This window comes from Puma concolor, chromosome B4 (genome assembly GCF_028749965.1).
Source record: "Puma concolor isolate L17-30 chromosome B4, mPumCon1.1.hap2, whole genome shotgun sequence".
NCBI classification, from domain to species: Eukaryota; Metazoa; Chordata; class Mammalia; order Carnivora; family Felidae; genus Puma; species Puma concolor.
The window spans coordinates 121,963-134,969 of NC_141673.1; the positions used below are offsets into that span (position 1 = coordinate 121,963).

The window sequence follows — 13,007 nt, forward strand, 5'->3', positions numbered from 1 at the left end:
TGTTCCCTTCCTCCCCTTCATCCTCCTGGATTTTTCCCTGGGAAGATTTTGAGAGTCACACAGAAGACAGAAAGGAACAGATGGACACAGCACAGGACAGGCATGTGGGGGACAGAGAGACACACAGATGGACACACTCGAGGGGGGACAGGAAGCAGAGGCAGGGGCCACAATCCTGCTCCTGTCCTCTCGGCTGACCCTTCTCTTCCTACTCCTTGAACCAACCCCCCATCCTTGCTCTGTCGCCCACCCCAAAGGTCACTGCCAAAAACTCAGGGTCATTGTGCTGCGACCAAGGGTTAGGCCACATGATGGACCAAAGGAGGGCCGACCTCACAACTGTTTCCTTCCCAGGCTCCCTGGACATACAGCACCCACAAGGATAGGACCCCAGTAATGACAGAGGCCCCCATGATGAGAGGAGCCTGTCATGGCACAGGATCTCCCCAAAACACAGGAAGCGTCAGTGACAGAAACCTTCATAATACACAGACACCCACATAACTGTCACACATATCCCCCACCATGGGACAGGGTCCCCACCTATCACAAGGATTTCCAATGAATAAGTCCCAGAAGTGACACAGGAATCCCATATTCGAGGAAGGTCCCTGATGGGATAGGGTCCTTCAAATACACAGAACCCCAATGACACCAACCTCCATCATGACACAGAAACACCCCCATGACGAGAGGAACCTCCATGGTGACAACAGGGAACCCACAGTGACAGAGGACGGAGAGGGACCCGCATGACAGGACCCCCCCCCCCCCCCGTAAAGGCAGGCACCCCTCCCTGACACAGAGCCCTTCACGGTGACACAAGGAATCCCCAGTGGCAGGTGCATCCCATAATGACCACAGCGGCTCAGAGTTCCAGAGACACCCCCCCCCCCCATGACACAGACCCCGAAAATGGCATCAGCCCCTCCACGATCGCGGAGGACCCCAACCACGCACCCGGGAGTGGCGCCCCCCGCCCTCCTCCCGCGCGCCCCGCGACCCCGCCCCCCGCGCCCCCCTCACCCTTCACGGCCTCGCCGCGGTGCAGCGGGATCTCGCCCTCGCCCTGCGGGCTGTGCGCCTTCACGGCGATGAACTTGCGGCCGGGGACGGCGCTGTAAAGTTTCCGCTTCGGGCCCCGGGGCGGCGGCGCGGGGGGCGCGGGGGGCGCCGGGCCGGGGCCGGGCGCGGGGCCGGGGCCGCCGGGGCCGCCGGGCCCGCTCGGGCTGTAGACGAACACGTAGGTGACGGACGCGATGCCGGGGGGCAGCGGGCACGCGAAGCCGGCGCCCGGGGCCTCCATGGCGCGCGGCCCGGCCCCGCCGCCGGCCTCACCGCAGCCGCCGCCGCAGCGCCCGCCGCCCGCCGCCCGCCGCCGCCCGCCCGCCCGCCGGGGGCCCGGCCCGGGGCCGCTCCATGGGCCGCGCCGCCGCGCCCGGCCCGCTCCCGCCAGCGCACGAGCCGCGCCCGCTCAGGGCTCCGGGGCCGCGGGGCTGCGCTCCCGGGCGCGCCGGGCTCGCTCCATGCCGCGGCCGCTCCTCGCGCCCCGCCTCCTCCGCGGCCCGGCTCCTCCCTCTGCGGGCGGCGGCGGCGGCGGCCGGCCCTCCTCCCTCCCCTCCAGCGGCCGCCTCGCCGCCGCGGCCCCCGCGGCGGGAGAGGCCACGGGGCGAGGGGCACTGCAGCGCACGGAGGGGGCGGAGGAGGGGTTGGCTGAGGAAGGCGGGGGACGCGGTGGGCAGAGCCGGGTGGGAGCTGGGGAGGGGTTGGGGGGGCGGCTCCCCCAGCGGCCCGCCCCCAGCCCGCCTGCCCAGGCCTTGGCCTTCTCCTCCTCCTGGCCCCTGCCACGTGCCGGGCGCCCAAATCCTCCCCCAGACCTGTGTCCTCTCCCCCGCAATACCTGCCTCTGATGCCCATGCCCACTCCATGCTGACCACCTTCCCCGGACAGCTCCCCCGACCTGGGCACGGAGCCTGAGGCCTCGGCCCTCCACCTTCCCGCTGCTAAGAAGCCTGCACTGGCTCCCTAGTACCTAGGCAGCCCGGGTCCACATTCTCAGGCAATAGCCCGGCTCTCTGGGATGTGAGAGTCAGCTAGACTCCAGTCACATGGTTAGGGACCTTTTCTTCCTCTGGGCTACTCATGATACTGTTCCCAGCACTTCATTCTAATCCCACTCATGCTCCCAGCTATTAAGTCACTGTCACTCAGCTACAGCCCCAATTTTCTCTGTCCTGCTCTGGGATGCTGGGGGGGGGGGGGGGGGCGGGGGTTCTCTGTCACACATTGCAGGGGGCTAAGGGCTCCTTGCCAGGCTCTACCAATAGGGGGTGCTGGTTTGGGGGGAGGGGAAACCCAAGACAAGGCATCCCTCTACATCACCTCTCCACCCCAGCCCGCAGCTCAAATGCCATCCTCTCTCCTTTCACCAAAGGCCATGTCTTCCCATGAGGTTTTCTCCCTCCCGTCGTGCACCAAACTTCCTCAGCCCCCTCCTGGCCACTCACCAAGAGGCCCCCTTACCTGAATCACTGCCCAGCTAACTGCTTCTTAGGCCCGGGCCCCAGTTGCCAGTGTCCTTCTGACACCTTTAGGACTCCCTGCTATTTGCTCCTACCACTCCAGGCACCTACTAAATGTTTGTAGAAAAATAATAATAATCCTGCCATCCCCACAGAACAGTGAGCTAGAGCCCCATGAAGAGCAGGTCTCAGTTCTATGCTTGCTGAAAAGATAAACGAATATACAAAAAGATAAATGAAAGCAGGGCATCTATAGCTTTTTGTTTCTGGAAAACCGAAATATCCCAAAGTTCGTTCCTTTCGCCACTGGGCCATCCTACCCTTAAGAAATCCATGGGACATGCAAAAGCTTCAGGGGAGAATTAAGGTGATTTGGAGCAGGACAGACAGCCTTGGAGTCTGGGCAGAGACACGGAAAGAGAGGAGACATCACAGGTCACAGCTGCATGAGCAGGGACAAAGGCAGAGGAAGAAATGGCTTCTATCAGCTCATGCTGCACCCCAAGCCCTGTGCTGAACACTCAGGCTTAGAAACTTTGGGAACCAGGTCTACCTGGGGCCCGCCCGGTTATGTCGCTTCCTAGTTCTGTGACTTTAGACAAGTCACTTACCCCATCTGAGCATCAGGACCCTCATCTGTAAAATAGTAATAGAGCAGAGCCTCACGTATGGCCAAGGTGAAGTGAGATGATACACATATGCTGCTCAGCCCAGCTGTCATCTTGAAAACAAAGTGCTGTTTATGTAACTCATTGAACAGTGTCTCCTGAGCACCTCCTATGTGACTGGCTCTGGGGAAGCTGTAAGAGGACGGCTCCTGCCCTCGAAGTGCTGGGAAGAGAGATGCCTTAACCAGCAGTGGCTGGACTGTGCTGTGGGCCAGGGGATCCCAGGAAGGACCCATCACCTGCCCAGGTTCTGGAAGGCTTCCCAAAGGAAACCACTGTGTGGAATTAGTTCTACCTTACCGATGAGAAACCTAAGCATGGAGTGGTTAGCTGTCACCCAGTCAACTGATGCCAGGTCTACAACTGTCCATCTATAGAGCCAGTGCCCACCAAAGCCAGTGGGGCTTCAGCCCAGGCTTCTTCCTCTAAGTGCCAGAGATGCCAACCCCCCCCCCCCCCCCCGCATATCCCTGCTTCTCAGGGTCCCAGTGCTAACGGTAAGGGGCAAAGAGTAGAAGCAGAGTCTTGTGGTTATATAGGGCTGGAGGGGTGGGGGAAAGACAAAGACTCCCCCCTGGAGACAGGGTTAGGGGTCACTCATAGGCTTCAAGCCCTCATGGAGATAAAACTCCATTCCCTGACCCCTAACCCCACACCACCCAGCCCTGCCTCATCTCAGCCTTTGCCCTCCTAGCACTGCAAGAAACTTTGTAAAGCACAGAGCTGGCCAAACCCTCTCCTTCCAACATGCTCCCTGAGCTCTGTTCGGAGCAAGTCCAGATCCAACCAGATCAGCGTGGACAGGGCCTCACCTTCTTCCGCTTCCCATCCGGGAGGCCCATCTGGGGGCCTGCAAGCCCCCCTCCCCAAGCCTCAGCCCATCACTGTAGAGGTGCCAGGCACCACTAGGCCTCTCCATGCCGGTTCCTCCTGCTTGGGTCCCAGCACCCCACCCACCCAGACCCTGCCAGGGCCTCCCAGACCCCTCCTACCTGATCTTGCTCTGGCTGCCCCTGCCTGCTGTGGGGCCACCGATGTCATTCTCTTGGTCACCATCCCGATCCCGGTCTTTCTCCTCCTGCAGCCGCTGGAGCAGCAGCTGATGGGGGAGGCTTCGCAGAGAAGGTCCAGGAGAAGCTGCCGGCTGCACCTCACCCTTCAGGTTGATGTCACTGGCTGAGCGCTGCAGGGGCCGAGGGGAGGCCAGGCCACTGGGGCCAGCCAACCGCCGCCGCTTTGCATAACTGGGGGTTTCCCTGAATGGTACTGGAGTGGGGGGGGGGGTGGGGGGCACAGATGAGACTCTGGGCAACCAGATAGGGTGACCAACACCCTGGTTTGCTTTCCAGATTTTAAAACTAAAATCCTATGTCCTAGGAACTGCCTCAGTCCTGGGCAGCCAGGGCAGTTGGCCAGCCTATGACTGAAGCTACCATTAGGGATCACATCCCAAACTGCCTCTAACTCCAGCTTCAGCGGTAGAAGCCTGTTCTTCCTGTCAGCCAAACGAGGTCCTGAGTGTGCTCAGACCTGCTCTTGGAACTGCCCATTTCGCAGGCTTCAGCAGAGACAGAACAGGCCACATATGATAAATCTCACTACACTACTGCTATACTGGACCATCTATAGGTGACTCTAACAAGGAAAACCGTAAAAGATGTTCTAGACAAGGGGTTGGCAAACTTCTGTAAAGAATCAGATAGTAACTATTTCAGACTTTGCAAGCCATATAGTCTCTGTCCCAAGGACTCAACATTGCCACTCTAGCACAAAAACAGCCACAAACAATATATAAGCAAATGGGTGTGGCTGAGTTCCAATAAAACTTTATTTAAAGAGCAGATGGTGATTTTTAAAAACATGATCCAACTATATGCTATTTACAAAAGAATCACTTTGGATCCAAAGACACAAGTAGGTTTAAAGTAAAAAGATAAAGGAAGATAGTTCATGTAAATAGTAACTAAGTGAGCTAAGTTGCTACATTTATATCAGACAAAACAGACTTAAAGATAAAAAGTGTTACAAGGACAGAGGACATTGCATATAGACAAAAGAGTGTCAATTCATCAAATAGATTAACAATTATTAACATATATGTGCCAAACAACAGAGCATCAAAACATATGAAATAAACATTAACACATTTGGAGAAATAGACAGTTCGATAATAATATTTAAGACTTTCAACACCCCACTTTCAATAATATATAGAACAATCTATCAGTAAGGACAATCAATAAGGACATAGAAGACTTGAACCAATTAGACCTAACAGATATGTGTTTAGAACACTACAGAAAACAAGAGCAGAATATACATTATTCTCAAATGCACATGCAACATTCTCCAGACTACATGTTGGGCCACAAAACAAGCCTAAATAAATTTTAAACAACTGAAATCACATAAAGTATCTTATCCAATCACAATGGGGATGAAGCTAGAATTCAAGAAAAACAATAACAAAAAAAAAAAAAAAACGGAAAAACTCACAAATATGTAACAATTAAACAACACACTCTTAGTTAGAAAACTCAGAGTTAGAAAACACTCTGAGAAAATGAAAGCAAAAACATAAAACATCAAAACTTTTGGGATGCAGCAAAAGCCGTGCCAACAAGGAAATTCATAGCTGTGGACATCTATATCAAAAAAGGATAAAAGTCTCAAATCAATAACCTAAGTGCACATCTTAAGGAACTAGAAAAAGAGGAGCAAACAAAACCCAAATCTAGCAGAGGAAGGAAATATAAGGATAGACAAAGATAAATGAGAAAGAGAACAGAAATATAGAGAGAATCAATGAAAACAAAAGTTGTTTCTTTGAAAATATCCACAACACTGACAAACCTATAGCTAGACTGGCATAGAGAAAAAAGAGAAGAGGGACACAATCAACTAAAATCAGAAGTGAAACTGTGGCACTGCTACCGATCTTACAGAATGAAAAAGGATTAAAAAAGAATACTATGAACAATTGTATGTCAACAAATTAAATAACTTAGATGAGATGAACATATTTCTAGAAAAACAGAGATTACCAAAACTGACTCAAGAAGTAGAAAATCTAAACAGACCTATAACAAGCAAGGAGATGGATCCACAATCACTAATCTTGCAACAAAGAAAATTCCAGCATCAAACAGCTTCACTGGTGAATTCTACCAAACACTTAAAGAAGTATTGACACCCATCCTTCTCAAACTCTTCCAAAAACTAGAAGAGGAAAGAAAACTTCCTAACTTGTTCTGTGAGCAATTAAAAAATAAGCAAAGGACTTGACAAGTCTCCAAAGAAAATGTACAAATGGCTAATAAACACATGAAAAGATGCTTGACATCACTAGCCATTAGGGAAATGCAAATCAAAACCACAATGAGATACCACTTCACACTGACTAGAGTGGCCATAATTTAAAAAACAAAAAAACAAAAAAAAAAAACTGACGATTACAAGTGTTAGCAAAGATTTGAAGACTTTGGAATTCTCATATGTTGCTGGTAGGGACGTAAAATGATGAAAAACAATTTGGTAGTCTCTCAAAAAGTTAAATATAGAATTATCATATGGCCCAGCAATTCCCTCCTAACTTTATACCCCCATATAACTGAAAACAGATATTCAAATATATTTCACACATGTTCACAGCAGCAATGTTCATGATAGCTGAAAGGTACAAACAACCCAAGTGTCCTGCTGGAGGATGCATGGATTAACAAAATTTTATAAATATAAATGATGGAATATTATTCAGCCATAAAAAAGAATGAAGTAGTGATACATCCTACAATATGGATGAAGCTTGAAAACAAGCTAAGTGAAAGAGGCCAAAAACCAAGAGTCACATATTATATGATCCTATTTATATGAAATATCTAGAATAGGTCAATCTGTAAAGACAGAGAGTGTGTTAAAGGTTGACAGGGACTAAAAGAGAAGAGAATGTGGAATAATTAATGTATACTCGGTTTCCTTTTCAGGGTGATGAAAATGTTTTGAAATTCAATAGATCTGGTTGTATAACACTGTGAACATATTAAATACCACTGAATAATTCCACTTAAAATAATTAATTTTATGTTGTGTGAATTCAACTTTAAATGAAATTTAAATCCTCAATTTTAAAGTCTCAATTTAAAAACAAAACAAACAAACATAAAAGCAGACTGTGGGCTGAATTTAGCTTGCAAGGTCTCATTGGCCAAGCCCTGTTCTAGACTCCCGTTACCAAAGTGTGGGCAACAAACCCTCAGCCTCACCTCAGAGCTGAAACTCATTGGAAATGCAGACTCTGAGGCTCCGCCCAGACCCAATGAGTCAAAATGTACATTTAACAAGATCCCTGGTGGGGTGCCTGGGTGGCTCAGTCAGTTGAGCGTCAGACTTCGGCTCAGGTCATGATCTCAGTTCACGAGTTTGAGCCCTGCGTCCCCGTGTCAGACTCCGTGCTGACAGCTCAGAGCCCCCCACTTCCTCCCCCCACCCACCATCAGATTCTGTGTCTCCCTCTCTCTCTCTCTGCCCCTCTCCGCTTCTGTGTCTGTCTCTCAAAGTACATAAACATTAAAAAAAAAAAATTTAACGAGATTCCTGGCTATAGCATTAGAAGCACTTCCTTCAGGCACTATGGGACAGCAAGTCAGTGAGACCTGCCCTTGAAAGCATGTATGGGAGAGATAGAGGGGAGAATGTGGACTCTCAGTTGGCCTGAGGTGACAGAGGTGAGGAGGCAGAGGTGACTGCTCCCAGACCTATCAGTCTAGGGGCTAGAGGCCTGCCAATAGGCTTCAATGTGTCGCGTCCCTTGAAGGGTAACAGGACCCAGCCTACCAGACCCTCCACTAGGGCTCCTTTCCTGAGGAAGAAAAAGGGTGGATAGGCAGAGCCTCCCTCCAGCTCTTCTGTACACAGACCCACCCAGGGTCCCCAAGCTGGGGTGAGACATGGCCACTTGTGAGTGTCACTGAGGGAGTGTCCTTGGAGTGAAGGTGTGCAGAGGGAGTAGGAGTGACAAGGACAAACCCCTGGATTGCCCAGGTACAAAGACAGGTTCTGCCCTTAACCAACTCTGTAAAAACAGACTAATAATAATCACTTGTTGAGGGGTTGTTGAGAGAGTGGCCTAAGATAACAAAGCTTATAGTAAATACTAATGGATATATTACCTGTAACTCAAGGATATCCGGCTATGCCATTTGAGCATACCTGTGATGCCTGAGCAGGTTAGGGTACGTGGCCAGCAAAGCCAGTGCCCACACAGGGACTAACAGGTATGGCTGCCTGCTCTGTACATCAGCTCAGCAACAGTGTGCCCAACGCAAAGCAGGTGATCGCACTCTGGGCCAGCCAGACAGTAAATCATAACGGTGACCCTAGGGACCCTAGCATCTCTGTCCACATCAGGAAAATGAGAGGCAGCTGGAGCCTTCCTCTCTCTTGGTCAGGACCAGACACCCCCCTCCCTCTAGTCAGATGGACCAAGGCCACCTGCCAGAGTCCAGACACACAGAATCAAATCCCACAGGAGGTCAGAGATAGGAAGGGTATGCAAATAACCATATTTTACTTAAGAAAAACTGAGGCACAGAGGCCTTACTTAGTAGCTCTCCCATGGTCAATCACGAGAATATGAAAGGATCCCCATGTCCACAAACCACGGTTCTCCCAGGCTAACAACTACCTCCAAAACACTTACCAGCCCCAGCCAGACTATAACTGAGCCCTCACTCTGTCTCTTGTCCCTAATTCAAACCTCAGAGCTCATCGGGGTTCTCTGCCCACCAGAACCCGGACCCAAATTCTCCACCACGTCATCAGCCCAGCCGTTTCTCCAACAAGCGCCTACTGATGCTCGCTGCACTGAGCTTCTGCAGCTGCTGAGTCCACCCCTCCCCTCTTAGAGACTTGGTCCATCATCATGGTCCCCTGGCCTGCCTGGGACATGACAGGCTCATAACCAAGCCTCATTTGAGAAGGTCTTTTCAGGGAAGACACTACAGAAGGAAGAATTCTTAAACACGAATTTGACCTTAATCTTAACCCCAGTCCAAATTCAACCCCAGCCCCGACTGTAACCTCACAATAGAACCAAGGCCAACCCTAGCCCTTTGCTGTCCAACGTCACTTATAATTTTTTTTTTTAAATGAGGACACTGCACCCATCGCAAAAAGGGGAGCTTGGGAGTCTGTGTTCCACAGAGAACCATGGGAGGGAAAACCTGGTCCACCCAGGACAAAGGGAGCTGAGAAGGGAGCCCCTCTGTGGCCAGGTAGCTGGAGGGGTGGCCTTTCCAGAGGGGAGGCCTACCCTCTCCCATAGCCCCAGCCACTTCACATAGGATAGAGCAGGCAGGATTCTAAGGACAGGTCCCAGAGCGGCTCCACACCCATCACATGGGAGTGGGTGGGGACCTCCCTGAGGCTCCAGTGTGATGGCTCTGCCCATACTTCTGCCACCGGTGGCATCTCCTGGTTTTCCTACTGAGACCATGAGTCAGGCATATACTGGGATCTCCTTGGCATACTGGTTCAGAACTCAGCGCATCCCCACCACTGTGTTTTGTTTTCTTTACGTGATCTTGTCATATTGAAGCACGCCATGGGCCACTTAAACTGCCTCTTAATCCAGGCACCAATGACACACTGAGGGTCAATGACTGAGATCCACTGCCCCATGTCCCCTGCTGGCCCTTTGTACGACCTAACAGGAGAAGAATCTTGACCCTAACTTCAACCCCACTCTCAACCTAAATCGATCCCTAAACCCAGCAGTGTCCCCAACCTAACCATACTCTCGACTCTTATTCAGACCCTTTGTCCACTCTACACAGGCCCCTCCCTCAGCACAGTCCCCGCACCTCAGGACCACTGACCAAAGTAGAGCCGGGAGGAAGAGGTTCAGGGTATGGAGGGCTCCCCTGTACCATCCCCACTGACCCCTGTACCTGTAGGAGCCCCGACAACCCCCACAAATCCACATCCAACAGGGACCTGGGTTGAGCAGAACTCACCAACATCCGAGTCTTTGTGGGTCTTGATGACCTCTGCGAGCTCAAAGTTCCCTGCGATGATGGCCACCTGAGGAGGGAGGGCGAGGGGGGCTCAGGGATGCCAAACCTGCCCCCTGTGGCCCCTGTGCATTCTGCCTGGGCTGCTGTGTGGGATCTTCCTTGGTTGGGGTCCCCAGGCTCAGACTGTGGCCCCTGTCTAACCCACCACCCTATTCTGCCTAGGACTGAGAGGTGTCCTGGGACATGAAACTTTCAGAGCTAAAACTAGGACGGTCCGGGCCTACAGGTCACCCCAGTGATCCTCGTCACAGCCCCTCCGCACACACCAGCGCACAAGTGTCAGCCATAGCCTCACACCTGCTACCCTCCGTCTTCCGTTCCCCCACCCCTGCATCTAGTCACCTAACAGGCCCTTCCAGACTCCTTCAAACCTACCAGGCTCTTCTGCTACTGCGTCTGCCCCCTGACTTGCCCCCTTCTGCTACTGCGTCTGCCCCCAGGGAGGACCTACCTCTTCTCCTCACATCTCTGACAAGACCTCTGAAGGCCCTCACATTCGCTGAGAAGAGAATCCCAGCTCTCTCCATGGTCCAAAAGTCTCCCCCACCCACAAACTCCAGGTCATACAGAGACCCACCCATGTGGTCATCCCAGTGCCAAGAACCAAACCCAACTGGAGAAGGGGCTCAGAAACATCACCTGAATTAAGTCAGGGACTGGAACCAATCCTCTCACCCCTGGTTTGGCCTCTGTACCCGGCCTGTTTCTGGCAGGTCAAGCCCACACTGGTTTTCCCCTGACCCCAGAGCCCTATGACCCTCCTCTCTCCCTGGAAGGAAGACAAGGAAACCAACCACAGTGAAGCCCTCCCCCGACCATGAACTGGGCACTGCACTGGCCCACCCTCTTCCTCTACCTCACCCTGGGCCAATCCTGGAGTGAGAGCTCTGCTATTGCCTTACAGGGGAAGAACCAAGGCCCAGAGAGATCAAGTCACGCAGAGACAGACACCCAGCGGTCAGCCTCATGTTCCTGTAAATCACTCTTGTACCTGGAAGGCTGTCTGGCTATTGTAATTGCGGACATCCTTGTTAGCTCCACGGAAAAGTAGGACTCGAGCACAGCTTTCCTGTTGGGAGGGTCGGAGTGGGGGGTCACAACTGAGCAGCTGGAGGGATGGGGTCAGGATACAACAGCATGCACACACACCAGGGCACAGACGGGGGTGCAGGGCACATACACCCACACCTCCACGTCCCGTGCACATGTGCATAGCATAGGCATTGGCAGATCAGGTACGCACAACACACACAAGTCTACTTGACCCAGAAAGCCCGAATGTGCACAACTCACACATGTGACTTGTTCGTTTAGGGAACAGATGTGCACACATAGGCCTACGAGGCCACAGCTCACAGCAGGACACAGGACATGCACTCAGGAAGTAGCACACAGGACCCAACATGCATCCACACGTAAGCACTGTACCGGGGCACCTGTATACGCACATGCACGTATACACATGTAGTCACACCTGGTTATAGAGGGCACAGATGTGCAGCGCTGTGTTTCCTGAGGCGTTCTGAGCCCCCATGTCAGCTCCATAGAACAGCAGGTGTTCCAGGTGCTGCACGTGCCCAAAGCGGCAGGCCTGGGGGATGAGGGAGGTGCTGTTGGGTCCCCGAACAGAGCAACAGAGAGGACCCTCAATCCTACAGATAGGGCCGGGAAACCCCCCCCCCCCCCACTCCCTGACGGAGCCAGGAACTTCACCCTTACCCCCAGACAGAAGCAGACACTCCCCACCTTCACACTCCCTGCCTACCTGATGGATCTCCTGCCAGCCGTTCTCATCAGTGGTCCCCAGCTGAGCATGGTCGTGAAGGAGCAGCTCGCAGCAGAGGGCATCCCCGCCCCCGAGGGCACTGTGGTACAAGGGCGTCAGGCCGCGGCTGTCCTTGTAGTCAGGTGAAGCGCCCAGGTCCAGCAGAGTCTGAGGGCAAGGAGCCTCAGCATTCATGCGGGGCCCAGCTTCCTCCCCCTGCTGGGCCACGTGCCCCTCCAGGCCAGGGCCCCACCCACACTGACCGTCAGAGCTGCGGCATTCCGCTGGCGTGTGGCACAGTGCACGGCAGTGAGCCCATCGCGGGTGCGGAAATCCAAGTGAGCACCACCATTCCTCAACACCTTCAGCAGGTCCGTGGCGTTGTCCAGCTGGGCTGCAAGGCTCAGAGGACACTCTGGGTTCAAGGGACAGATGAAGGTTAAGGTCCCAACCATTCCAAGGCCATGCCCCTTCCTGCTCTGCTTCTTACCTCCTGAGTCAGGATCGTGGAAATTGGGGTCCAGCCCCTTGTCCAGTAAGCGGGCTACCTTGTCCGTGCTGTGCAGCTGGACGTAGTCCATGAACTTCTTCAGGTTTGCCTGGAACACGCAGCCATCCTACTCAGCCCAGCCCCACAGCTACTATCTTCTGTCACCCACCTTCCACCAGGAGGCCTCAGGCCACCTGTGGAGCATCTACTGCCCCATGCCCCCAGTCTGACCTGTCAGCCTACATCATGACCTTGTCGCCCCCTCATACCACCTCAAGCCCTACACCCCCACCATGGCCCTTCCCAGCTCAACTGGGCCCTCCTGCTGCTTGAAGTCCCTCCCTGCATCCCACACCCACTGCAATGATTAGTCTCAGCCCACCCAGCCCCTCATCAAGGCCACGTTGCCCTGGCCATGCCCCCCTGAGAGTTCCCTACCCCAACCTCACCCCTGGCTCCTGCCCCCAGCCCTGGTGTGCCAACCTGCCC

The 13,007-nt window shown here is 53.1% G+C and overlaps 1 protein-coding gene across 5 annotated transcripts in view; it reads right to left on the reverse strand.

Annotated features, from left to right (window-relative positions):
• Window positions 1-13,007, reverse strand: part of SHANK3 (SH3 and multiple ankyrin repeat domains 3) — a 62,914-nt gene that overhangs the window by 44,598 nt on the left and 5,309 nt on the right. For all 5 annotated transcript variants that reach the window (XM_086711882.1, XM_086711877.1, XM_086711878.1 and 2 more), the window contains 8 exons: window positions 12,519-12,627; window positions 12,292-12,443; window positions 12,029-12,196; window positions 11,738-11,854; window positions 11,255-11,332; window positions 10,204-10,270; window positions 4,183-4,456; window positions 1,027-1,229 (listed from right to left, as the gene is read on the reverse strand). In XM_086711882.1, coding sequence (XP_086568008.1) covers window positions 1,027-1,229; window positions 4,183-4,456; window positions 10,204-10,270; window positions 11,255-11,332; window positions 11,738-11,854; window positions 12,029-12,196; window positions 12,292-12,443; window positions 12,519-12,627 — 1,168 coding nt within the window. The remainder of the gene's footprint in view (window positions 1-1,026; window positions 1,230-4,182; window positions 4,457-10,203; window positions 10,271-11,254; window positions 11,333-11,737; window positions 11,855-12,028; window positions 12,197-12,291; window positions 12,444-12,518; window positions 12,628-13,007) is intronic.